The following is a 27842-nucleotide window of genomic DNA, read 5'->3' as shown; positions in this document are numbered from 1 at the left end:
TCAAACAATTTTGAGGTGTTCCAATGATGCGAGGCAAAGAGGACTTGGGTGAAAGTAGTCTTTATTTCCATAACCATAAGCAGACTCCACCCACAGCTCTGGCTCCTGCTAGTCTCCAGCACCAACTGACCCCGCAACATTCCACAAACCATGCATAAACAAACCAAGAACACTCTTCCGAGTACATTCCCCTCTAAAACCTGAATGCCACAATTCTGTATTCCTTTCCGTAGCACAACATTCTCTCACGTGACCGACGTGCGACGCCGTCTCAGTTACACGGGTGGGAGACACCATCACGTGACTATATAGTTGACAGTGCCACGTCACCAGGAAGGGTTGTAATGACTTCCCCCGCCTGCTGCTCCAGCTTTTACTCGCTACTGAAGACATGTGACCCACTGCCCTATCACGTGACGAGGGAAGATCCTGGCCTCGGCCAATACTTCCGGGTACCGCAGTTGCCGCTGTCAGTGGGGACCATGGCGGCGGTACCGGCGCGCAGTCTGAGGGTGGGCGACATAAAGGACCCTGTGGCGCTCTTCGAGGCTTACAGCGCCGAGGAAATCCGCGGGTTAGAACGACGTGTGCGTGCCGAGATGGAGCAGAAAAAGGAGGAGTTGAGGCAGATGGTTGGGGAGCGCTACCGCGACCTGATCGAGGCGGCGGACACGATCGGAGAGATGAAGCTGTGCGCGCAGCAGGTGGTGGGCTCCGTGCAGGACATGCAGCGATACTGCACTGGTCTGCGTGGCGTGCAGCAGCAGGGCCGCGGCCCCCTACGCGCACCCGAGGTACAGTAAGTTCTCTCTTAGCTTTATTTTCCTGCCAGGGAAACCTTAATGGCACAGCACAGGGTGGGAAGAAAGGCACTGTGTGGGTAGGGACTGCAAAGACCGCATCCTGATTAACGCATATTCCTTCGAGGATCAGCTGTCAAACCATCAACCGAGTCTCACCCGTTGCTGTTAGCATTGTGACTTAGTCTGACCTGCTGCTAGTTGCATTGGGATTTTTGGCAGGCGAAGGCTACTTGCACGATGACACGTAAAGACGTGCTGACGCGTCGTGGCCGCAATAGCCAAGTTGTTTGTCGATGGGCTGTGCAAGAAGCCAATGGGGACTCTCTGCGTTATCCCTTAATGTATACTAGGTGCGATGTGCATAGTTAAAAGTATGGTAACTGTGATCCCGAGTACAACGGTGGCGTGGTCAGCGAGTGTGGGGGCGGAAGCAGAGACGTGGCTAAAAAAAACCAAAAGATTCTCTACCTACTTAAAATTAAAAATACATTAATTGCAAATTCATCTTTGGGGAGTGCATTTTTCCGGGAGGACAGTTTGGTTGGTTAATGTGATCACTTCAGTTGTCTGTGGGTGTACTCGGAGGGTCACCTAATTGAATCTTGGTTGGTACCTTGGGGAAATAGTGATGTGTATTTATAGTAATAAGAGGTTCAAGCCTGTGACAGCGCAGTGAGCAAGATAGAAATTTGTTAAAAACATAAATTAGACCATATAAGTTAGGCAACACACATGCTATCTCAATATATGCAAAAATATATATTTTTAATGTTTACAGTTCTTTCAAACGCTATGTTTTAGTAATGCACGGCTTGTACCTAGTGCAATCCTTTTTGTAGGTTTTCTTTCAAGGACAAATTCAAATTTCTATCAATTAAAACTGGTTCCAATCAGCCTTTATATTGGCTGATTAACCAATTACAGACATTTACATTTCTTTCCGGTAGCAGACACCCTACAAAAATGACTTGTTCCTTCTTGAGCTGCCTCACTCTTCTCTCACTTCATGGTAAATTCGCCTTTGCCTCTCCTTTTTTTCACTAGCATAACTGACCCATTTAGGATAATAAAAAGTATGGGAACTGTTTTGAGCAAATGAATAAAGCTTGGCACAACTTTCCCCAGCCCACTTCGACCACTGCCGCAGTGGGGCTAATTATGACTGAATCACCTGAATTCGGGACTGAGTGTGCGGCAGCATGGTTGGGTTAGCCTGTTCGACACGCTTAAAGCTGCTGTCTGACTTTACTGCCTCCATTCTGTAGAGATTTAATGTGAATGCATGTGTGTGTGTTAATGATCTGTGCAAGGCCCAAGTCCCAAAAATAGTGGCGGCACAAATTAGCATAAGCATTTCACAATTATGTGACATGACGTTACAGGAAGTCATGTCATTAAGTGATGTCACCTTCCTATGACATCCTTTTCTGTTGAGATCGTGCCATTTTGTTCTTCATTGTTTGCCATGGCCACTTCCCTTGACAGCTTCACACGTTCCATCAAGACAAAAACTTCAACTTCAGTGGTGAGTCTCAGTAATTTGAAAAAGTGCAACACCAAGCTTGGGGTTGTGCAGTGCACATGCACTGGAAACATTTTTGGAGAGGTTGGTAAATATGTGTTTGATTTGAGGGTTGTTACGTAGTAGGTGACTGGGCTGCTGCAAACACCATCCCACATTGTTACAGCTATATACACAAAACTATTTAATATCTGACTGAAAAAACTAAATAATCCACGCAATTCCAGCGGTTTCAAAATATCTTCAAACCTTTACTTAGGTTTTTTTCTAATTAAATGCCATGTTTAATTTTGAGACTCTTCAAGTAGGGATATCTTATCCCCAATACAAGTAGCAGAGGTGACATCCCTAGAGTAGGTGGTACAGAAAAATGTACCTTCACTAAGGGTGGTGCAGATCCTTGCATTCCCCTAGGAAGTGAAAGAGAAGATAGAAGAGATAGGAGTACATAATAGGAGAGGTGTTTGAATGAAGAGGGTGGGAAAGTAGGAGGGAAACAAATGAAGGGCGCAGAGAGGTAGGTGAGAGTGGAAGATGCAAGAAAGGAGCCCGTGGAGAAGAAGATAAAATGAGCGTGTGAACAGAAAGATAAAGGTGAAATGAGAGGAAGGTGAGAATGATTGAGATGACATAAAAGGATAGTTAAGGAGGTGCACATAGGACTAGATGAGAGACAGGGAGCCATAGGTAGAACCAGAACCAGAGAGAGAGATTTTGATCTGAAATGGTATTGTTAGAAGCTGATCTGTCTCCATCTTTAGTCCTTTTCACTCACTGAATAGGGAAGGTCTGTGTTAAATTATGTATTTATTTTTATTTGTTTGAGTTTTATATAGCGTATATCCAGCCTTCCGGGTCTAAGGTGCATTGAAAAAATTAGTATTTGTGTGCATATAAGTACAATAGTTAGGACTGTTGCATTTATGTTGTGAGGGACCTTGATTCAGCATATCTCTACATGGGTCCCAGTACTGTTCAGTGAGGTTGTCGTCATAGGTCGAAACATTGTGGATAATATGGTACTGATGTACTAAAGAAGGGCAATGACTTAGTGAATATAACACTAGTCTGGTCTGCAGCATGAACTGCTACTCCAGTCATTTGAATTTCTTGCCCTGTAACCTCTTAGTGGTGTTGCACCCCCAATTTAGTTGTTTAAGTGGGGATTACCTCTGGACCCCATGTTCTCCTAAACCAAGTCACGCTCAAATGCAGGTCGGATAGGGAAAGGTAAGGAGAGAAAATATAGAAGGAAATAAAGGGTGAAGTTGGAATAATTGGAAAATAAGGAAGAAGGAAAGAATAGTAGACGAAGAAAGATATGGTGCAAAGAAGGAAGTGTAAGAAATGAAGGAAGGGTGTATGGATAGAAGTTTGCAGCATAAGTGGGAGAAAGAGGGAAAGGATAGATAAAGGTGAAAACATGGTTCTATTGAAGGTTGGGCTTTATCCATGTGATGACCTTAGAAGTGTTGTTAAAGATGGGGTATTTTAATTTTCTAATTACTCCCTTGCTGGTATTCTAGTACATACACATGTACAAGGCTCTCATACCACACCTCTACAATGACCTGCCATATACACCAGTATCTATTGTTAGCTGTCTGTTTCAAAAAGGATCTAACGGGCAGATAGTTTCCTGGTCTTTCTCTTATTCTATTCTTCTGTCACTCTGTTTCCCTGCCGTTCTTGAGTCTTCTCTAGCTCTTTCCTCACCACTGTTTTGTTGTCTTTGGTACTGGTTCTTTCTGTGTTTCTAGTTTAATCACCCATCGCTCTGCTACTACTACTACTACTACCTCCCCTTGGGTTTTTTCGTCCTTTTTGTCGCCCCCTCCCTCCTTTGACAGCGATCTCTTCGCGAATGTCAACATTTTCCTTTACTTACAGGAGTCCACTTAAGAATGACAACATATCACAGCAGTATCATGTGTGCTTCTTTTGACTGATAAAAAGACACAAACACACACATACTTAAACACTCAGCCTCCTTGTGCAAGTTTTTTGCTTAATGCAGACATATACCTACTATGTTTTTGTACAGTGATGCTTTCAACGAAAACTATTGGACTCATTTTGTAATGGCAGCATGTATCGGGATCTAGGGTTCACTCTGACACATGCATTAACCTACGCAGCTCTATGAAATCCCTATTTCTGTATCCTTTAAGTTGCGATGTCATGTTGGACTGTATGTGGAGTACGACCATCCACAGACTTTGGTGTTTGCCTACTTCCACACAGCTTGAGCAGGTAACAGAAGTAGGGCTGACACCAGGAGTAGTAGACCTTGCATCTAAAGAGGCGTGGGTGCCTGGAGAGAGTGTACTCTAAGCACAGTTTCCATGCTGAGCGCGAAAGTAGCTTGCGCACCTAACGGGGCTTGGATCTCTGAGGGAGGAGGCTCTAAGCAGTTTGCACACTGAGCCCCACTGTGCATTGTAGGAGCTTGCCTACCTGATGCGGCTTGGGTCTCTAGAGGAAGTAGACTCTAGGCACAGTTTGTGCACTCAGCGATGACTTGCATAGTAGGGCATTGCCTACCTAATAGCGTGTGCGTCTCTGGAGGGTGTGAGCTCTCTGTACGGTCTGCACACTGAGTAAGTAGGGGTTTGCGCGCCTAATGAGGCTTAGGTCTCTGGAAGATGTGAGCTATGCCTACAGTCTGCGCAGTCCGCGCTAGCTGTACCTAATATGGGCTTGCCTACCTAATGGAGTGTGTTGTCAGGAAGGAACCTGTGCACAGTCTCTGCACTGAACACTGACAGTGCGTAGTTGGGGCTTGTCCACTTATTGGGGCTTGAGTCTCTGGAGGAAGTTGGCTCTAAGCACACTTTGTTCGCGCAGACTGTGTGTAGTAGGGGCTGTCCAAGTAATAGAGCTCCATACTGTGTAGGGTATGCACTCTCAATAAAGAATGCACAAGGAGAGGGTGGACAGAGTGCAGAAAGAGAGGGTGGACAGAGTGCAGAAACTTTTCAGACACTCACCCCCAGTCACAGATCTGGATTGAATCCATCATCGTTCTTTAGCTCACTTCGCCACCCCAGTTCAGACCCAGCCATATGCAAATCAGTATTGACCCTGTTCCTTATAAAGAACAGTCCAGCCCGAACTGCCAAGCCAGGTCTTCACTGGACTGAAAACAAGCATCCTGGGACTGGTTTCAGGGTATGACCCTGTTCCTTATAAAGAACAGCCGAGCCCGAACTGCCAAGCCAGGTCTTCACTGGACTGAAAACAAGCATCCTGGGACCGGTTTCGGGGTAACACCCTTCATCAGCCACGCTAGGTTGAATCCAGTGGCAAAGTGAAAGGGATCCACACCGGGGCTTACCCTCCCAATGTAGGGCGTACAACGTTGGTCCCTTTCTCACTTTGCCACTGGATTGAAGCTAGCCTGGCTGATATGGGGTGTTACCCCGAAACCGGTCCCAGGATGCTTGCTTCGGGTCCGGGCAAGAACTGGCTTGGCAGTTCATGCGGGACTGTTCCCATGAGGCGCAGGGTCAAGACTGATTTGCACATAGCTTGATTTGTGTGTACTTGTTTTGTGAGTGGTAATTTGCTGCTATGTTCTTCCTGTACTTTGTGTCTGGAACTTTTTGCTCCTCTACCTGCTGATGACACATGTTGTGTAACTACAATCAACAAACAATTATTTAAGGGTTCAAGGGAAGTATTTAGAGACCCGGGCACAGTTATAACCCCCCACACAAGTACTAAGAAACACCTCCCCAAACAGCCCGGCTGACTGTTTGAAGTACCGACGGAGAGAGCGGGGCTTCATTTTCCTGAGCTGTTTGCCAGGTGAGGTGAGGCAATTCCCCTTACAATTTAAGGAGGAAAATGGAAGTGCACAGGTGACACTTTTTTCTGTTCACAAATGTCCTGTTGTTTTTTCACATATTATCACGTTATGCAGTAGCAATTAAGTTTATGGGTCCTGAGGAAGCGGTTGGTATAATATATGACCATTACCCGCAGAAACATGTCGACCAGATAGCCCAGTCAGAAGGTATTTGTTTGAACCACCTGACTTTTTTGCACTATTTTTGTTTTTAATATTGGAGGTGCATGACCTTAGAATAAAGTGATTATTGTATGCACTATCCAATCTTACACTTATATTTTTCCCTTTGCACTTATTTTTTATGCACTGCTTTCCGTTACTCACAAATGAACAAAACTTACCAGACATTCATCCACCACTATATTTCTCCAATATATATCTATGGGGATAGAGTGGTGGTTATACTACTGTGGAGTAGACCAGATGATGTACTGGGAGCCCGAAAATGAGTAACTGATGGACATTTTTCACAGTGGTTGACTGTCCAGTCTGTCCTCTACGTAAACAGTAGCAGCAGACACATAGCCAGCAATACATAGCATGTCTTGAATTTGTCATTAGACCCACAGTTATTTGTTGTTTCTTGACACATGTTGTGTACCTTTTTAGGTCTCGCCTGTCAATGCGCATGCGCATTGAGCAGAGAGAAACTATAGGGGCTTAAACAGAGCTTACCTAGACTGGCGATTTGATGCAGTGCATGTGTACTTTTAACTCAATGCGCAAGCGCAATTAGTTAAAATACGCGTGCACAGCATCAAATCGTCAGCTTGGAGCCGCCAGCAGCTCTTCCTGCTCCGCCCCCTGCTGCATCAAAGGCTTAGCGCTCTGCCTCAGCCCAGCCATTCTCCTCCCCTAATTACCCCCTGCTGCATCAAAGGCTTTTTCACGGCCGCACGGCCGTGCTTTCAGTTTCACAGCCGGCCGGCCGTGTCTTCTTTTTTTTCTTTTTCATTATTTAAATGCGCTCACAGCTGCAAAGTTCTGCGCCCTGCCCTCCGTCACTGGTAATCTCCCCATCTCTTGCCCACAACGAATGGATAACCAAAATGTATAAAACCGCCTCATGCGAGACCTATTGCATTTCCAATGCTTGTTGTGCTAGGGAAGCTTGCACTGCTGCCTTGTGTGCAGTGCCTAAATTGTATATTAATGAAGCTTCATATATAATTTCATCATGCAAGGGCAAAGCGATTTCCATTTTGAATGTTCATTTAATGCGTGTTGCAAAGCGTAAACTCTCACAAAACCAGTTTAAAACATAACTGCTAAGTGGCTCCATTCATGTGAGGTACCTTATGGCAGTCCTGTGCACAGTGACTGTGTAAAAAGACAAACTACAAACCTCAGAATATTATTGACCTTTGTCTGAAAAGTCCGTAACAGCTGAAAGTAACCCTTATAATTTGGAGAAGACAAATGGCATCTGTATAAAAGCAAAATAAAATTGAATGTGGAATTTTTTCCCTTTTCTCCTACCCTGCCCCATAACTGTAACTAATACATTTTATTTGGGTAAAACATTTTGCTAAACATTTGGTATGAAATGTAAGAATTGTTAAGGATAACGACCCCTTTTGACTGTCCCTCAACTAATCCTGCTCTTCACATGTACCTGTTGACCTAACAGTACAGCCTAGAACCTGCACTAACAGGACTCAAAGGGTTTTCAACAGCAGGGCTTCCAAATGTGTTTGAGGGGAAAAAGTGTCATAGGGAAGAGATGGCAAATAAATTGAAGATGGTGGCATCTAACAGCTAACGGGGACACACTGACACTCCCTAAAAGAAAAGGAGATACTTAAGAATATTAATTGGCTAGAACAGTGAGAGTCTGCAGGGGTTTGTGTCAAGGGAAGTAACAGCAACTGGAAACCCAACCCCTGCTGTGATAAGGCTTCGTCACATCGTAGCATCACCTGTGAGTCTAACTCCTGCTGTGGTAAGGCTTTGTATCATTGCAGCGCACCATCATGTCACAAAAGAAACGAAACAAATCTGTTTACACCGAAAATCATCCCCCTCTTTGCACTTCTACAACCAAAGAGACATATCCGAGCCTTTTTCGGACAAAAGAGGACAGTGTCTACACTCTAAACTTAGTGGGGGAGTTACATACTCTCGCGTCGAACTCCCCTCCCCCCTACCCCTCCCCCCCTAATCTTGTGCCCTGGCTAACAGGTGAGCAAATCGCACCGTGTGTCGCTGTGACTGGGAAGTAAAGGTGGGCAAACCACAACATTAATAGAGAGCTGAGCTAGTGGTTTATTCATTGCTGATCTTTCGAACGCCTCTTTCAACTTTGTACATTACATTATATCACTACATTTCCATGTGCTTAAAGTAATAGTTTTAAAAATGCGGGTTTCTCTGTTCCCCAAAGCCTTGATTATGATTTATGAATCTACAGTTTGTCATGTGCACTGTATATATGGCCAATATTATGGTGTTATTGTCGAGTAAAAGGTACTTGCGTGAGGTTTTTATATAGCACACACCCAGAACTTAATTTCTAGACTGTTGTTTCGGATCCTCGATTAACGAGTCGCATAAACACAGAATTAATTTCATTGGGAAAGGTGGGATTTGAACCAAGTTTTCATGGGTACAGTTTATCTCATTTTGCCATTGGATGGATGTCTTCTTCTTTGACCCTTTTTATATCATGACAATATTTGAGAAAAGACTCTGTTATGATAGAAAAAGTAAACGTTGAATGCAGTGTGATGAATTTTTTTGTCATCATAGGTAATTGATCATTCTACATCACTTCTTGTGATATCTTCAGTTATGTTAATTAGAACTCACAAGTTCTAAAACTTGAGTCTTGTAGTGTTGTAGCAGTATGCACGGGTTGGAAATCAGGAGGCTCTTGTTAATTTTAGGGATAGCAGTACTATGATGTAGGAGTATGCTCAGCGAACGAAATGTAAAAAAAAAAAAAAAAAAGGAATCCTGCTTGGTGTTTTTTTTTTTAACCATATTTTATTGGCATTTATTCATTGACTATGCATACAGTAATACGTATCTTGGTGCAGTTTCCAATGTGCCTTGATCCATAACCTTTACCGATGGGACCTATCACCCCCCCCCCTGCTTTGAGTTGATTGCTAATAAGTGAAATGTGGAATAAGTGTGCAGAGAGGTTGTCGGGTTCTGGGGCCCCAATAAGCAGCTATTGGCCAGCTGTTACTCACAGGTTCGTGGGGCTGGTTGCTCCTCTTGCTTGTCGCCCGGGTCTGACGTTACCATCCTCGGGATGTTCCCTTCGCTGTCGGCGTCTGCGTCTGCTGCCACTAATTCCCCCACAAGGGCTTCCCATGCCCTGGCTTTCTCTAACTTTCCTATTCCTTTGCTGGCCTCTCGGAGTAGCAGTCTCCCTTCCGCCTCTGCCCATCTCTCAAGCTCTTTCCTCCAGGTAGTAAGTCTTGGCCCGTCCGTCGCCTTCCAGTTCCTGGCTCTCTCCTGCCTAGCTAGTATATATGCAAGGTCTTGAAACTTTCCTGTCACCCTGTTTTTAGTTGTGTTGGGGAACCATCCCAGGAGGAAGTGCTCTGGGGTCTGTGGAATTTCTTTGTCAATCAGGTCACTTATGATATGTTTAAGTTCCCCCCAAAATGTTTGCAATACTGGGCAGCTCCAGTACATATGGAGTATGTGAGCTTCTCTTTCTCCGCATTTGGGGCAAGCTGCTGAGTCCATGCCAAAGTACCTCCGAATGTGGACCGGCGTTAAGTATGCTCTATGGAGCACATAGTAATCAATTAATTTAAAGCGCGCGTTCCGAGACACCTTCGGGGTGCGTTCTAGAATTTTGTCCCAGTCCTTCTCAGGTATTTGTTTGCCGAGGTCCTCCTCCCATTGCGTTTGCAAGAGCTCTAGCGGCTGTAACATATCCCTCTGTATTGCTTTATACAGGCAAGATACCGTCTTGATCCTTCCTGCCAATAGCGCAACATACCTGCATCCCACCAGTGCCCTCGGCTCAGCCTCCCCAGTCTTCCAATGCGTCCTAATCCTGCGCGTTAGAGCTCCGTGCTTTAGGAAATGACCCCCAGGCAAGTCATATGCTGTTTGCAAGTCTGCAAAGGGGAGGAGCGCAGAGTCGCGGTATAAGTCGCCCATCTCCCGCATTCGTGCCTCTACCCAGTCCTCCAATCCTGTCCAATGTTCCCCCTGTGGGAGATAGCGCAGCATCGTGAGCGGTATGTCAGGGGAGTAGGGAGTTGCTGCGCCTACTTTCCTAAGGTACCTGGTCCAGCAGCGCACTATCATCTCTAGTCGCCACGTGCTCTCAGCTGTGGTGCGACGCACTCTGAGAAGGATTCTCGCCAGCGTGGCCGTGTCTGGCGCAGCAGGATCCTTCTCCCTGTCCGAGTCTCGATCTGCCGCTAGCCACTGTATTAGCCAGTATAGGTGTGCTGCTAGATGGTAGACCTCAATGTCCGGTACCGCCAGTCCGCCTTCTGCCGTGGGGCGTCTCAACATTGTCAGTGCCACCCTCTGTCTGCCTGCACCCCCAATAAACAATGTAATCTTGGAGTCTAGCTCCCTGAACATTGCTCGCGAAATCCATACTGGTACCGTTCCGAAATAATATAGTAAGCGTGGCAGTGGTACCATTTTCATGACTGCCACCTTTCCAGCCACGGAGAGCGGAAGCCTTCCCCAGAAATCCATTGCTGTTCTTGTCACCCTGATAGCCCTTCCTACGTTACCATCCAACAGGTCTGCCGCACCAAGATATATTTTAACTCCCAGGTACTGCAAACAGTTGGGTTCCCAGCGCAGTTCTAGCGTAAGCGGTGGGGGGGTATCAAGCGCCAATGGGTATAGGCTGGATTTTTGCCAATTGACCCTCAGACCAGACATAGTGCCTAACCGAGCCAGCATGCTGCGCCCGCCCAGCAACTCCTCAGCCGTGTTGCGCAAGAATATCAGGAGGTCATCCGCATATAATGCGATTATAGTGCTGCCCTATCGTCGTCTCCAAGCCCCCGTAGTCCCGGCAACTCCTGGCCCTGCTCGCCAGTGGTTCCATGGCCAGGGCAAACAGGAGCGGGGAGAGGGAGCATCCCTGTCTCGTGCCTCTCTCCACCCTCGGTCTGGGTGATATAATCCTCCCAGTGCGTACACGGGTCGTAGGGGATGTGTACAGGAGCCGCACCCATGTCAGGAATCCTTCACCCAGCCCCATCCTGGCTAAGACCTTGTATAAATATTGCCACTCCAGCTGTCGAACGCCTTTCAAGATCTACTGCGAAAACTGCCGCCTCTTGTTTGTCATACCCATCCGAGTCCATTACTGCCAGGAGCCGCCGGATATTTATGGCTGTGTTCCGCCCTGGGTTGAATCCTGCCTGGTCTGCATGCACCAGTAGGGGCAAGTGTGGCAGAAGACGCGTCGCTAGGACTTTACTTAGGATTTTATAATCCCTATTCAGCATGGACAGTGGCCTGTAGGCCGTATAATCATGAGGTTCCTTCCTGGGCTTAGGTATGGGGATTATAAGGGCTTCTCTCTTGGGCAGCTCTCCCAGTTCTCGGGCCCCCTGGTACATTGCTGCCATTTAGGGGCCAGCTCATCTGTGTATGTTGCGTTCAATTCGGCCGGTAGGCCACCTGTGCTTGGGGTTTTGTTTCTTGCCATACCCTTTAAGCGACCCGTATCTCCCGCTGCGTAATGTCCGCCCCTAATAATTCCGCCACCGCAGGGTTCAAAACTGTCAGTGGCAGGTCATCTAGATAGTCCGGATTTCTGCTGGTTCGCATATGCCTGTCTTCGTATAAAGGTTAGTATAGTAGCACCCAAAAATGTATTTCATTAATCTTATCTGGCGTAAAGTGTCTGGTCCCCCCTTCATCCTCCATCTCCACTAGAGGAGTGCCCCGGGTTGTCGGGTTAGTCAGCCATGCCAGGAGCGAGCCTGATCTATCCCTTTCAGCGTGCGTGCGCTCTAAGTACTTTTTATAATCGAAGCTCCTAAGCCTCTCCGTTTGCTTCGCCACTTCCTCTTTAGCATCTAAGAGTGCCATGTGCAATTCAGGGTGCCCTGGCCTTCAGCGTTCTATATCTCTGAGTGCCGTCTCTGCCTCCTCCACTTCGCACTTGATGACGCGCCTGACCCCCGTGGCCCGTGTTACACACTGGCCACTCAGGACCACCTTGAACGCATCCCACTCTACATTCCCTGACACAGTCGTGCCCGTGTTCGTTTGAAAGTAGCAAGGTATTTCGTCTCTGATCTGCTCCCTGAAGACCTGGTCCTCCAGAGTGTCCGGGCGGAGCCGCAACGTGGGGATCACTGCTGGCTTGTGCGCCCACTTCAGGGACAAGTGTTTAGGAAGGGCAATGATTCAGGGGCGGCCTGACTAGGTCCAGTAACACAAGGTTAAATATTATTACGTTATGATGAATAAATTATTTAGGGATCAGGCTTCATAGGACAACATGTATACATTTAATCATAATAGTATGCAGATTAATTATAACACAATTGCGTGTTATAATTAATCTGCATACTATTATGATTAAATGTATACATGTTGCCCTATGAAGCCTGCTCCCTAAATGATTTATTCATCATAATGAAATAATATTTAACCTTGTGTTACTGGACCTAGTCAGACCGGCCCTGAACCATTGTCCTTCCTATACATATTAAACCCCAGGTTCACTTAACGGCGTACCCTTGTTTCTCAAACCCACTTCAGGGACAAAATCAGTGGGTTGTGGTCCGAGATGGTGCGCGCAAGGTACTTTGCGCTTGTGACAAGGGGTTGGACGTTTACTGAGCTAAGGAGGGTGTCCAGGCGTACATGTACTTCATGGACCGCTGAAAAGTAGGAGTAGTCCCTCCCTTGTGGGTTCAAGGTGCGCCGGGAATCTAACAGTCCCCAACTCTGTCTCCATGTGGTATATGCTTGTGAAGTGCGCGTCGCCTGGGAATTTTGCAATGGGGGTGAGACCTGTCTAGTACTACATCATCCACGCTATTAAAGTCACCTCCCACTATAACCGCCCCCGCTAGGTAGTGTGCTAGTTTGTGGCTCAGTGTCGCAAAGAAGGCAGGTTGGTCCACGTTAGGGGCATAGATGTTAAGTAAGCTAATCTCTCGGCCCTCTAGCCTCCCTTTTACTGCCACGTATCGCCACCCCCCCCATCCCCACTGGGTCCACCACGGAGTAGAGCAACTGGAACAGCACTCCTGCTTGAATCCATATTAACGCCCCTCTCGCGTATGCCGAATAGGTGGTGTAGTAGAGCTGCCCTCTCCATCTTTTGTGTAGTGCCTGCCCTTCCTTCTGTGTTAGGTGTGTTTCCTGTATGAAAGCTATCTGGACTCCCCATCTCTTGATGTAGGAGAGTACCTTGTGGCGCTTTGACATTGTGTGCATCCTCCTAATGTTCCACGTCATACATTTATAGTGTTGTTTTTCAGCCATTGACCTTGGAGTCAGTGAATCAGCTGCTACCCAGGCCGGGCAATGCCCTCTCCTTGCTCTCCACTTTCTTTATCATATAATTCGTTAGACAGTGGAACCCAAGGTTTCCCCCCTTTGTCAACAGTGAACATGCTCTCCCAACTCCCGCTCCCCAGGATAAGTAGGAAAACCCCTCCCATCCAAACCAGTGCGAAAAGTCTACAAGTGACTGCTTGCAGTTTAGTTAGTCAATCTCCGGGGGTGGTCCCTCACCGGTGCTCTCCCAGTCTCTGCAGCCGCCATCCCCCACTGATTCTTCAGTGATCTTCAGTGAACCGCCCCTCAGCTACGCTTCCACTTCCACCCTTGTACCTTAATAATGGAACAGAAGTGTCTCATGGCAGTTTGGTTGCAGTCAGCTTCGTCTTCCGCTCCCCGCACCTTGATGATGCCGTCTGCGGGGTAACAGTTGGCAGTGTCAGGCTCTGCGTGTCCGAGTCGCTGGACCCAGTCTCCAAGCCTGTGTCTGCGAGTTTTTCGCCGCTCTCAGGAAAACCTGGATTTTCCGTTCCGCCGCTAATCTGGGCCACCACCTGCATGGCATTCCGCCGTTCCAGTTGTGCCTCCTCCTGCAAGGGTGCCATGGTCTCTCTCCTGTTCTCCCGGTTACGTGATCGTGGTCCTCACCTCCCTCCCCCTGGCGGGTTCTGTGCTTGCACTGCTCCTCCTTGTCTGTCAATCCAGTCGGATGCCTCCTGCAGGGTCCTGAAGAACTCTGCACCTTCTGTCGTGGTAACCTGTAGCGTGGCCGGGTATTGTGTCACGTATTTGTAGTTCGGTTGACGCAGTTTCTGTTTCACATCCCGATATGATCCCCTGCGGCGCTGTACTTCGCGGGAGAAATCTGGGAAAATGCGTACTACCGAGTTGTGCACTTGGATGTCGCCTTTGAGCCGTGCCTGAGTAAGGATGTGATCCCTGTCCTTGTAGTGGAGCAGTTTTGCGATTACCACTTGTGGCGGTGCTCCTGGTATAGGCGGTTTGGCAGGGACTTGGTGTGCTCGACAGCCCGGTCGGCGCCACTTCATCCCTGAGCCAGTTCTCGAGGTAGTCCGCCATGTTGCGGCCCTCCATTTTCTCCGGCAGGCCCACGATTCTCAGGTTGCTTCTGCACGATCGATTTTTGGCATCCTCCGCCCTTTCCCCCAGCGTCTGCACTTTGGTTTCCAGTATAGTCATTCGGTGTTGCATGTCTGTAACCGCTGGGACAGCTTCAGCTAATGTTCGTTCATTTGTCCTGACCTGATCTGTTAGTTTCTTATGGTCCTCCCGGAGCAATCCCATATCCAGGCTGAGAGAGTCAATTTTCCCTTCCAGGCGTTCGCTGGAGGTGGTAATGGCTTGCAGTATGTCTTGTAGCGTATGGTCTGCAGGGCGTTCTGTCCCCATGGTGGACTTCTCCGCCTCGTCTGGGGGCCTGCTCGCCATGGGTTCCTCCTTTTCAAGGGCTTCCCCATGATGCCCTCCCGCCCCCCGGTAGTCCGGGCACTGCGTGTGCTCATGATATGGTGTCCGCCACCCGTGTGGACCGCAATCTGGGCTCTGTCCGCGGCGTGCCCTTGGCAGCTCTTATGGCGTGTCAGCTGGTTAAGTCCCCAGGGGTCTCCGGGTGTCACTGCCTCGGGGGGCGCTCCACTTTGAGTCAGTTCCACGCCCAATATTCTCCAGCCCCGCTGCTCCTCCGCCCCTTCCTCTTCTCCGGCCGTGCACAGGGCTCCCCGTGTCCACTCCCAGTGTGACAGTCTCTTCGGGGTTCAGACTGGCATTTCCAGGGGTCTCCAAGCCCCTCTACTCAGTGTGCATGTGCTCTCTGGCTGCGAGTGCTTATGGGGTCTACTCGCAGCACAGTGTTCTTGTCACTTCTTCTTTAAGGGCGCTGCTTCCAGGGTGTGCCCAAGCCGCTGGGGATCAGGCCGCACAGCAGTTGTTGCCCTCCTGGCAGGTCGTCCCTCTTTCCCCCGCTAGCTTTGCCGCGTTGGCCCCAAGGCCCAGTGTTGGTTCTCGCCTGGTGGGCCGGGGGGAAGCACTGCAGACCCCAGCCTGCGTCCCAGCGGCTCCTCTGGCGTCCCGGCCATAGCGCGCCACCATTTTGTTTAAGCCTGGCTGCTGCAGGTAGTGCGTTCGCTCCCCCTCCACCATCGCCCAGGGGGCCCTGACAATCAGTACCTTATGGTCAGCGTGGTGCTGTAGCAGGATCTTGTTGGTCCTCCGCTCGCACGTTACTGCGCTGGCTCTCTGCTGCTGGACGCTACCTTCCTGGCCGTGTCTCTGGGCGCTTGCGCTGCGTCTGCCAGTCGGCAATGATCCCCCTTCCGCCTTTCTTCCTGGGCTGTCAGGCCCTGCAAAGCACTACAGGGCCCCAGCCCTTCAGGCGCTTCCGCCCTGGTGCGCCGCCATTTTGTCCCCTTCTGGGTGCCGCTTGTATTGTGCGTGCTCACCTGCTACTGGCGCTCCTGGGGTCCCCCAGTCTGGACCCGCGGCTGGTGTGGGGCAATGTAGGGGCACGGCAGTCCACTGCCTGAGGCATCTGCTCTGGCCTTCCCCGCGCCAATCGGGCTTGTCAGCACCCGCTGGGCACCGCATCTTGATTTTCCCCGGGTGCGTTCGCTGCGTCCGATTTTAGAAAATCCTGCACGCTGGAGAGGTTCGTATTACCTCCTGTGCATCCCTTCAGTTCTGGCCGTTGTGGGGTTACTTTGTGAGGGTTCGGCCCTGTGTAGGGCTTCAGGATGGCTATGGAAGGCGGCCGGCCGACGGGAGCTCCGGAGCAGTGCTGCTCACTCCATCGGCGTCAGGCCACGCCCCTATCCTGCTTGGTGTTTTGAGGAATAGTGACATAATTGTAGTGTCAGCCTTTGTCTGACAGCACAGCAAATATGTAAGAAATTAAAAAAATACATTACATACAGTACAGGATAAACTGCCACCGTTTAGACATGCTACAGATAGTTTAAGATAGACTACTTCAACATGTGCATAAAGATTCACTGTTTGAGGTTTTGCAGTGCTTTCAAAAATTATATTTTTATTAATAGTTTACAGAAAACTTCTTGTGGTCCATACCAAATTTACAACTTGCTCATAGTCGGATTATTGGTTATCATTGTTTGGATCCCGTCACTGTAATTTCCTTAAAACTTCTTGTTCTTTGGATCATATTTCATCTGAGACTTGGCAATGAATTGGTAATTTTCTCTTCGTAATAAAATTGCACCTTCTGTAATGCAATCTAAGTTTTTCTCTATGAATCTCCTCCATTGGACGCCTGTACGTCTTCACTCGCTAAGTCTTAAAGATGACAACCTTTGCTGGATTTGTGGTCTGCTGCCAGGTGACTTCCATCATATGTTTTTTGGATGCTCTTTGCTTCAATCTTTTTGGAACCTAATTCATAAACATCTTTCTCTTATTTTTGGTATTGAGTTCCAACTCTCTTTTCCTTTAATTTTACTGGGCCCGCTGGCTGCCCCTACTCCTCTTCCATTAGATCCATTGGACTTACAGTTGTTGGATCTTCTTCTTTCTATTGCGGTGAAAATCATTCTTATGGAGTGGAAATCCTTCTCGTTGGTTTCCTATCATACATGGTGGGCTTGGGTTTCCTTTTTACGCAGTGCTCACACGTCGGTTGCTCGTGCTCAGATTTCTCCATCTATATCTAGTGGGGTTTGGAAAGCTTTGGATGATTATATGGAGTTGTCCTCCAAAGGGTTGGTTCCTCAGTTTCCTTTTGGTCTGTCTGTCTGAATGTTGTCTTCCAAGTTTCTGGGTTGATTAGTCCTGTGAGTATCCTTTCTCTTTTTCTTCTTCTCTCTCTCTTTCTCTTTTCTCTTTCCTGTCCCCTACCCCCTTTCAGCTTTTCTCTGCTCTTTCTCTTCTTTCCTCTCTTCTTTTATTCTCTTTCCTCCCCTGCCCCCACTTACACATTTGATAGTGATACGGTTGTTTAGTGCATTGATAGTCACTTTATTTAATCGGACTCTATGCTCTATAACAGGCTACCTTTCATTCTTTATGCATTTACTTTGTTTATTTCTCGAATTTGGCCCCTGATTGTATAGTTCTCGTCCATGAATTGTATCACTTGCATTGTATTTTGTTTCCTTCTACTCTTTATCAATACTTTCTAAATAAAATTTTCTTGAACACAAAAAAAACTTCTTGTTCTTTTGTTGTCTCTTCCCCTGCATCATATCATATTGTCTTTTCCATTCTTTTGATTTGATTGCTTATATCTTTCCACTGCTTGCCTTTGGGGAATTATTTTTTCCTCTTTTAGGTCTACCAGACAGCTCAACTGTCTGTATTGCTAAAGACATCATGGGGACTTTCAAAAAGTCAACCTAGGAATGCATTCCGCTCATTGCTTGCTATTGGCTTTGTGGTTTGTAACTCATGTATTATTGCTTTCCATTTGCTGGCTTCATTTTCTTTAGGCTGTCCAGGTTTTATTTATTTATTTATTTATTTATTCATTTATTTATTAGTTTCATAGAGTGCTAACTCGGCCCGAAGGTATCTGAGCACTTACGTAGATGCCAAAATAACAACTGGTGATTACTCTACGTCCTGGTTTGCATCCTGGTTTTTCAGGAGTGCGGATAACTCAGATGTTCCATTTCAAAGCTCGTGCTGACCCATGAGAGGATTACTGTTTTTTGTTGTTGTTGTTTTTTTAAGATGTTTCTCAATTATGTATTTTTTTTCTTTTACTACATATATACTTAAGAGCATTCAAGTTTCAGTCCTATGCATAGGCAGATCCTGCAGTCCAGGAATGTTATTTTGATTGTGGGATTTGTTGTCCTGATTTTATAATAGGTTAAACAGTACCACAAATCCCAGCATGCAGCGGAGAAACACTGGACTGGAAGCTCCACGCACGCAAGGAACTGGGTAACTTGAGAGCCCTGATACTTCAGATCTCACTCCTGGAAACATTTTCATCCTCCCTTGTCATGTCCCCTCCTTCCAAATCTTTGAGCTATCGGCAAAGTGCTTTCTGTCCTATGCCTGTCAACATAAATTGATTTACTCCTCCCTTCAACTTTTTTGAGCATTAAACCTCTTTTATTTTATAAAGTGAATAAGATGAAACTTATTTGTAACTGACAATTTTGGTCCACAGTCGGGAAGCCGAGGATTTTCCTAGAAAACGGTTACATTTTTATTGTGAAATTTCCTTTCGCGGTTCCAGGCCAGTGTTATTATTTCATGTAAATTAGCATTTTTGCAGTGTGAAATGTTGTTCTTCATACACACGCCTCTCCTCCATGCTATCTCTTTCAGAGCTGCATCCCAAGCCCCCCCTACCCCTCTCCCGACTCACCCCTATCTTCACATAGCAGGGCGTGGAGTGAGGATTTCCTCCCATCTGCAAGAGATCAGACCCGTGGACTCATACAGGGAAATAGAGGCCGCTAGACCCTGGACAGCCACACATTCCTTCCACTCTGACCCTACATGGTCTCCAGCTTTACTCTCTATTACTCTCAGTATTTTACTGACCAGGCTTATGCAAATATTCATGAGCTTCATAAACAAACACCCTTGTCTTCACAATACTTTCTCAGGGCAACCTGGCCAGTGCTTGAAAGATTGTTAGGGCTGGAGAAGAGCCAGTCACGCATAGGAAATAAACCTGTGTTCCAAAGTAAGCCGGTCCACTTCTGGTGACTTTCATCATAGATATGTTTTTAGGTCTCGCCTAGGCAGCGCATGCGCTGTCTCCTCAAGACATGAGGTATCTATTCTGTGCGCTTAGAGCACGACCGTCACCTTTCATTCATTCTTTTGTGTGCCCTTTTCTATGTGAATCGTTTATTTGTCCCTCTTTTTGCTGTGTTGCTCCTTCCCATGGAGCCTAATCCTATTTCATGTAGTATTTATCTTCTGGCCATTTATGCATGTATTGCACAATATTTTTTTTCTTTTGGCTTGGCTTGTGTTTTAGGATTATGTTTTTTTGGCTTTCCGAAAAAAAACTTGCTCAGCCAATGTCATTTTTTGTGTTGCAAACATGCAGCTAACTTACACAGCGATCTGTGGGCCTGCAGATCGCGTGTATGTTAGCTGCATGTTTGGTGCAATCCTGGCTAGGCCGGGAGGAGCTCAGGTGTCTACCATGGCGCCATGTTGAAAAGTCGCCTTGTATGTTAGTAGCCCCTTGGCTCTCCATCGCTACACCAAACCCAGGTAACAGCAAAATTCTTCCAAAACTATTGGGTAGTTTGACCTAGTCTCTTTTGTGTTAACTTGGTGCTACTGAAGAAGAGATGTAGAATCTTTTTGTTCCTGTTTTAATTTTGACTTAATCTCCATGAAAAAGATGGAATCAACATACGCTGTTGTGTTACAAAAAATTGTACAGAGGTTTAACATTCCAGACAGAAACTTTATTGCAAAAAATTCTAAGGATTCTCTGTTTACATTTTTTTTTAAAAACCGAAAGTCGTACTGTTTGTCGCAATTACAGGGTGTTTTGGTGAGTGCCAGAACCTGTTTATGGTTTCGCTGGTCAGCGTACGTCTTAATGGCCTCTCTCCCCCCGATAGTTCTTCCTAGCGCCCGCTCCATAATTACCTACAGGCCATAAAAACAAGAAACTAAGGCACTGGAGCTGTGTGTAAAGATTTTTACATTTACATTTGGTTTTCGTGTGTTGTTGAAGATAAATATGGTGTTGCTCTCTCTCTCTCTCGCTGGTATGATTTTCCCCACCCCCTCCGTGATGCAGTCACCCACGTATTTTCGTTGCTCCGTTCCTGTTCATCGTCACATTTACTATGACAATTGTCACTACAAGCTCTGTTCCTGTTTATCGTCACATTTGCCATTCTTTTGACATGCTCTGTTGTAATTTTGTTTTTTACTTTCTTTTAAGCATAATTTTGTTTTTAAAATGTTGGCATGTGATGTAAAAAAGCCTTTGCTCATTTTGATCCTTATAACGCTTGATCCATTAGCAGAATCAGAGCTGCGGAGAGGATGGTTTACAGGAGGCGCGGGGCTAGCACACTGCGCTTGCGCATTACCTGTGCATGGCTCATTACTTTAGCAGGCGCTAGCGTGGCAGCCAGTTCCTGTAATGGACAGTGGATCACTCTACACTTTAAGGTTTCCTCAGCCACCAGTACTTCTAAAGTAGAGGCTCTGCATGTGAGCCAGTTTATTCTGCTTAAAAACACAGCGGCAATGCATTATAAATGTGGTGCTTTACTTATCTCCACCTGCTCCCTGTGTTTTCACCACCCCCTCACAACTACCTCATCTGTGTTTCTTTACTGCCCCTGTTAGCCACCCCCACCCAACTGACAAAGCATTAGGTCTCCCGTCGTCAAGACCATTGGCTTTTTTCTGAAAGGGGCCTTTTTATCGAACTAATATAATCCAAAAAGAACTTATAGCCAAAGTAGGTTTATAGCAATGTAGGCATTTGTAAAATTGCATGTTGCTACTGTAGCAAAAGCATTTACAGTATAGTAAAATTGATGCTAGCAAACCGTGGACATTTGAACTAAGTAGAGTCAGGGCCGGACTCGGACCCGAAATCGGCCCTGGCAAAGTGCTCAGCCGCCCCCCCCCCCTCTACCCTGGGGGTGCGACCGCACTCTTTGCCAGGGCCGGTTTTCGGCCGATTTTGTTACAGGGCCGTTTTTGCAGCTATGCTGAAAAAAACGGCCCTGTAACAAAAACGGCCCCCTGGGGCCCAAAACCGCCCCCCACCCATGCGGCTGACCGGGGGATTGCCCGGTGCCTGCAACGGCCAGTCCGGGCCTGAGTAGAGTTGCTTTTCATTTTTACTAAAATTGATTTCCTGCCTGGACGTATTCATTGTGTCATTATTGTTTATGCACTGTATAGTTTTAGCAGTAAACTGTATACAGCAAATGGAATGGTTATTTCAATTAAAAAATGTGTTCCTCCATTCTTCCTCGGCTCTTTCGCCACTCTTCCTCGGCTCTTTCGCCACTCTTCCTCGGCTCTTTCGCCACTCTTCCTCGGCTCTTACCCCGCTCTTCCGCTACTCTGCCGCCACTGGGGGTACAACATGGCTAAAACTCATTGGCAAAGCTAATAGCTCTTGCATAGGCAAGATATATATGCTTGGTCAATGCTTGTTTGTTTCTACAGCACTCCAGGAGAAGACGTGTTTTTTAACTCTCCCTCCTGTGTTGTTTCCCCCTCAAATGCCTTCCCATTCTAAACACTGTTGCTTCCTCCTCCCCCACACCCACCTCGTCCATTGCTTCCTTTAGCCTTAGCCTTTTTTAATTTTAACTTTAACTTTTTTATTTACTCCCCTCGCCCCAAGCTGCTCTGTTGAGCATCACCCCTCCCGTTAGTCTTTTACAGATGCAAAAACATTTAGTTTTTTTGCTGCTGTGCTGCTCTGTTTTGCACAGGCGCTCTTTCGCTTATCTATTTTTTATTAAATAGAATATATACTGAAAAGAGTGACATCTGCCCTACCATCCTGGAATTGTGAAAAAGAAAAGGCAACAAAAGCACAGGTGCGTAATGATGTATGCAGATGACCTCCTCACTCGGGGCCTCTGTAGCGTCATGACGCATACATCTGCAAAATAAGCATTGGCATTGCCAATTGATTCAAAATACAAGACCTTTTGGCTTTGCTGTTGCTTGCTTGTTGGTTTTCATTAAAATTACACACTCCAGAATTGGTTACGTCCCTACTTTGCCTTTTAAAAGGAATAACTGTCACCATGAAGATTCAAATGATTAGATCAATTAGAACCTATACAGACTCTCTAACTGATTAACCAATTGCATACTTTTTTTTCAGGTACCAGGCACTCTGGGGAGAGGGGTTGTTGCTTTCCCTGTTTCTCCGTCCTCTCCCTTCACAGTACAAGAGACTACCCCCTTCTTCCCTTTCAGCACGAGGCAACTCAAGGTCGACATTTTCCGTTCAGTAGCAGTCGTATTTTTTAATAAAACGTTTTGGAACTGTCCAAATAAAAAGTAGTAGGAACTTCTGCATGTTGATCACTAAGGTAGACTTAAAAAACCTATTATGGGGTCTCATTAGAATTAAAACCTTGTAAGTAATAGTTTGTAAACCTATCCCAGCAAGAGGTGCAATAACCCAAAGTAATTTTTTACTTGGATTATGTGTATTTTAATGGTATTTTTATTCAGGTTTTTCTAAAGTTCGAACTAGGCATACAGGCATTAAAGCATTGTGCATTGGGTGCAGAAGAACTAATCATAATAGATTATGGGAGGGCGAGCAAACTGAAATATAGTTCACTTCAAGTGGTAAATATACACAAAGAAAACTATTCTTTAAAAGGATGCAGAGTCAGAAATGAATGCGTTGGTGAAACTGGTAAAAAATACAAAACATGCTTTGAGAGTGAGTGGATAAATAACAGAGAGTGGACACGAGACTCAAAGGGACTGGTGGATATTTAGATTCCATTTGGGAGGCAAGAGCCTAGAAACGGGTGGCAGGGGAAAGAGATGAGGGAGATGAGAGGGACAAGCTCAAGGAGGCAATCCTTCATTTAGGATATCATGGAAGTGAAACAGGATTACATTGACTGGTTATGACGGCAGTGTGCCGATGAAGGAATTCCTATATGGAAGATTACATTACACACATGTTCAATTCACAGAAGTTGTTAACTTAGCACTTTTGAGGTAACCGCAAATATTTGTGTCAGTGGTTGAACTATAACAATTAGCTCTGCTGGGACTTGGATTAGATGTGTCTTTAGTCTGCTTCTGAACAGGAGGTGTGTGGGTGCATTGCAAATGTCTTATCATAATTTACTTCAGATGGGGCATGATTATTCAAGAGTTGAGGGTGGGAAGGCTGATGTCTTTTGATCTTGTCTTGAAGGTATTTGAGGATGGATCCTTCAATGTATTTGTAGGTGAGGCAAATGATTTTGTGTCTCGTGCTTGCACAGAGTACTAGTACACACTTTTAATTTGGTGTCTCTTGAGTGTGCTTGGAGATTCCTGCATTTAGTCTAGTCATACCTTCACAAGAGACCCCACTATCACTGCATGCCTTTATGGGCTTAATAATGGCTTAGTTTTAGCATATCAGGTGGAAAAATGTGAGTTTAACTTGAGTGTTTTGAGGACCACATCACATATGACTCCCAGGTTTGTAACTTTAGCTGTGATCGGGGATGGGCTTGGTGTGGCCTAAGAAGTGGGGTGAAATTTGTTTGTTTGATTTTACTGTGGGCCAAGATTTCATACTAAAATAAGTCAAGGGCCACGTCAACAGATGCTTATTTATAATATTTGAAGATGAAATATCAGTCGCCCTTAGTTAACTGCTGTTGTGGACGTAATTTGGAAGTGTTCTTTTGTAAGTAGTCTATGAAGTCTATGTGAATTTAAGTGAAGCAAACGTGAAACAAAGTTAACTTCCTTGTTGGATGAGAAAGAGACCCTAACTGAGACACGTTGCTCTGCAACATTTTTGCGTTACTGAACCCAGTATTACTTTGTGATTGACCACGTTAGCAAGAGTTGCCTTGCTTTTCCCTCATAAAAGTTTTCCTAGGGCGTGTGTACCAGGAACACTGCCTGACATTTCTTCTTTTCTCCTCCGAAAATGTACCCTCGCTGAGTCTGGGCACAATAGCATTAACCCTCAAGCATTTCTACTCTGTGCGGGCTTACACAATTGGTAACGTATTTTATATATTTGTATTTCGTGACACAGAAGCAGGTCGCAGCTCAGGAGAAGTTCTACAGCAAAGCGGCCCAGATCAAGCTGCTCTTGGAAATCCCAGAGAAGATCTGGAGTTGCATGCAGGCGTCGCAGTACCTGCATGCCACACAGCTCTACCTACTCTGCTGCCACCTTCACACCCTTCTGCAGCTTGATACCTCCAGCTCCCGCTACAGCCCAATTCTGGCACGTTTCCCCATTCTTGTACGACAGGTGGCGGCAGCTGGACACTTCCGGTAAGCTTCATGCATGTAGCTGATCTTGTTAAGGGGTGGCCAGCTAGGGGTCAATGAAGCACACAATTCTCTTTTATTCTCTTTTTATTGAATTCTACTGAGCTGCATCAATGTTTTATAGGCCTACTGTAGAAATTCTGTACATTCGTATGAAACTTTATGTACACTTTATGTAACACTTATTGAGTAATTTAAGCCTTTTGAAATTGAGGAAACCTTAAGTCCTGTGTTCAGATTATGATTTCTGCCACTAATTTACCATGGGACAATCCCTCTCCATTCTTGTGTTGCCTATAACTGACTGATGTCTGCAGCTTAGACTATTGTTTATGTGATATAGTAGAGTATTTTGGTAGCAGAGAGCAGTTGTGCTTCAGATCTCCGTACTTTAATTTACATGCTGTGGGCAAAGAAGTTGGAGCATTCGTTCCCTGGTAGAATCTCCGTAGAACAATTTACATTCAAAGTATTCATAAGGCCTCCAGTCCCACCGCAATGAAGAATACACAGTCGAAGACGAGAGTCCTTTCTTCACCGTTCTCCACAAAATGGACTTTAACCCTGTGTTATTAAACTTCCCGAAATTAATTTTTTGTTGATTGAATACTACTTGCGACCTCTACGGGCATCACTAGGATTGGACCCAAACGACTAGCCCGGAAGCTTGAAACACAAATAGAAGTTAGGCTGTAATTCTGTCCAGAAATAGATCAATGACCTGTAGCAGTTGCTGATATCTTTCCTTATTCTTACTCTGATAGACTTCGACAGACAAACGACCACACATGCTTGCCTAATCGCCAATCCTGAAGCAAATGCAATAGCCTCCTTTCCCAGCACACTTCAAAGCCTGATGTGTTATCGACAAGGCCATCCATGCAAACAGACCAGACTACTTTGCTTAAAGTTGAAATTCTCCCTGGTTCACGTGCACAACTCACAGTTTCTCCTTTGGTGTGCTCCAAGTCTAGAAAACACACCGAATGCACAAGAAAACATGCGTTCTGCACACAAGCTACTAGAATCTACAATGTTTTTTTTTACCTCTGCAACAAAAAATTAGTGCTTCAGTAAAAATCTCCTTCTCCTATAACCCACTGACTTCCCCCCCATGCTTCACCCATCCCCTCCACCTAACCTCCTCACATTGATGTAATATGCTGACGTCTTGCTATGTAAAGTTATCTCAACATGTTTAAGTAACGTTGCATGAAAATCATGCATTCCTTCTGCTATGTATAGTCCTTCTTTGCTTCTTGGACCCAAGTTTGGCCTTCAGAAATACCTGCAACCAAACCTGTAAAATAAAGAATTGCAATCAAAGCATTTATCGATAGCATTTTGAATGTGGTTTGTACTTATTCACTTCAGTTAATTTTTTTTGTAAACGCCTTTCTCGTACCTGTTGTGGCTTGCAGCTTTCATATCCATGTTGTGGCTGGATGCAACGTCTTTTCCTTCTGAATGCCTGATGTCACCCACTTTGTATTTCCTGCTAGATCTACCATCCTGCAAGAGAGCAAGTCTTTGCTCAAATGTCCCTCTGTATCAGATCAGGCTGTTGCTGAAGCTCTCTGTTCCATTATGCTACTGGAAGACAGTTCTCCACGTCAGGCCCTCACAGACTTTCTTCTGGCCAGAAAATCAGCAATTCAGCAGCTGCTCAACCAGCCACATCATGGTTAGTGCCAATCGTCTTCTATGAAAAATTCTCGTTCTCCCCAACATGTGTTGAGCCACATTGCTAAGGAGGGTTTGACTTCTTTCAAAACAGGTTTACAGATGAATGGTTCATTCACATTTAACAGAATGCACCGAACTTTACTAATGTTGAAAACACTGTTTTGCTTACCTGACACCGTTGAAAAAAAATGTCTGTCTCAGCCATTATTGATTCTCCGTTTGCTATGTATACACATGTATGTTCTGTTTTCTTTGCAATGTTGCATATGACACCATGGGAAAATTCAGCAAGTAATGTATGTAATGTAGGTAGCATTATGTTAATTTGAAGAAACTGCCACGATGAAGCAGGCCACTGGTGTGTGGTGCATAGCCAACAACTAGAAAGCAAGTGATGTGTATTGGGAATTACCAAGGATGGGAACAGGAGACTTTATTGGGAGCACCTGGATCACGAGTGGTGTTGGGAGCAGAGATAGAGAATTAGAAAGCATTTGTCAAAGTACAAATAATAAGATCTGAGGGGTGGTTGTCGCAGTTATGCTTTTTGCCATTGTGGGCATTGTCACTCTAGCATAATAGCATAGTTTGGCATTAAAACAACTTGGAAATAATTGCGGCAACCTGTCCCTCCCAAAAAGTTGAAATCAAATTAATGTCTTCCAACAGTAACCAGTGGGTGATTCTGAAACAAACCTAGGTAGCTTCAGATTTTGGATCACGAGTCCAGGATCGTCAAAACAGGACAGCCACACAACCCTTCGATGGTGGCACCTGGTGTGGGCTAGTGTAGTTCTGGAGAGACCTGTTGTTAGACGCCAAAGTGAGCCAATGCAGAGTGGCTTGAGAGGATGATGTAGGCTCGGGACTACATGCTTATTTCATCCTAGGATAGAGCAACTGAGGCAACAGTTCTGCCAGTGGAAGACCTACAACAGCCCCCCTGGTGTCAGAACTGCAAAAGTGCTGCTTATCCAGGCATGCTGAAAACGCATGTTCTGACCCCAAGAGAGGCAGCTAACGGTGTCGCCACTTAAGACACCTCAAAGGATTCCTATGTTGAAGGAACCACAGGTGGATCTGGAGAGGATACAGGAAGAATGAGAGTGAACAAGGAGCAGACAACCATTGTAGGAAAGCATACGTATGGTCCAGGCCCTGTGGATGGAATTAGAAAATGGACACCAGCATGTGTAAATGCAATGCGTGAAGGTGCTCTACAAAAAGTCGGCAAGCACTCTTTCCATGTTTATCTTTTTCTATTTGTAGTTTGTATGTTTATTCTGTGCATCGGCTGCTGTAGCAGCAAATTCACAAGATGTAGCTCTGCCCAGTGCTAATTCCACAAATGTATTCTTAGTTTTTCAAATACTGCTAAGGTCACCAGATCAACAGTCTGTTGTGCCTGATCAAAATCAAATAAGTTTGGTAATACACCTACTGTCCCCAACATCAGGGTTTCCCCAACATAAATCTGACAAGAACACTGAGTCGGCTGGAACACATATTGCTGGATAAATGAACTGCAACATCTCTCGAC

General features: G+C 45.9%; 1 protein-coding gene across 2 annotated transcripts in view; it reads left to right on the top strand.

Annotated features, from left to right (window-relative positions):
- Positions 1-378: 378 nt before the first annotated feature.
- Positions 379-27842, top strand: part of COG1 (component of oligomeric golgi complex 1) — a 125039-nt gene continuing 97575 nt past the window's right edge. Inside the window, exons 1-3 of one of the 2 annotated variants that reach the window (XM_078654273.1) lie at positions 379-794; positions 24375-24619; positions 26119-26300. In XM_078654273.1, the coding sequence (XP_078510399.1) occupies positions 483-794; positions 24375-24619; positions 26119-26300 (739 nt within the window). In that variant the 5' untranslated portion in view covers positions 379-482. The remainder of the gene's footprint in view (positions 795-24374; positions 24620-26118; positions 26301-27842) is intronic. The other variant, XM_078654272.1, reaches the window with a different exon arrangement.

The sequence above is a fragment of the Lissotriton helveticus genome, chromosome 7 (assembly GCF_964261635.1).
Source record: "Lissotriton helveticus chromosome 7, aLisHel1.1, whole genome shotgun sequence".
Lineage (NCBI taxonomy): Eukaryota > Metazoa > Chordata > Amphibia > Caudata > Salamandridae > Lissotriton > Lissotriton helveticus.
The sequence above is the reverse complement of the archived record's forward strand: the minus strand, read 5'-3'. Positions and strand labels throughout refer to the sequence as shown.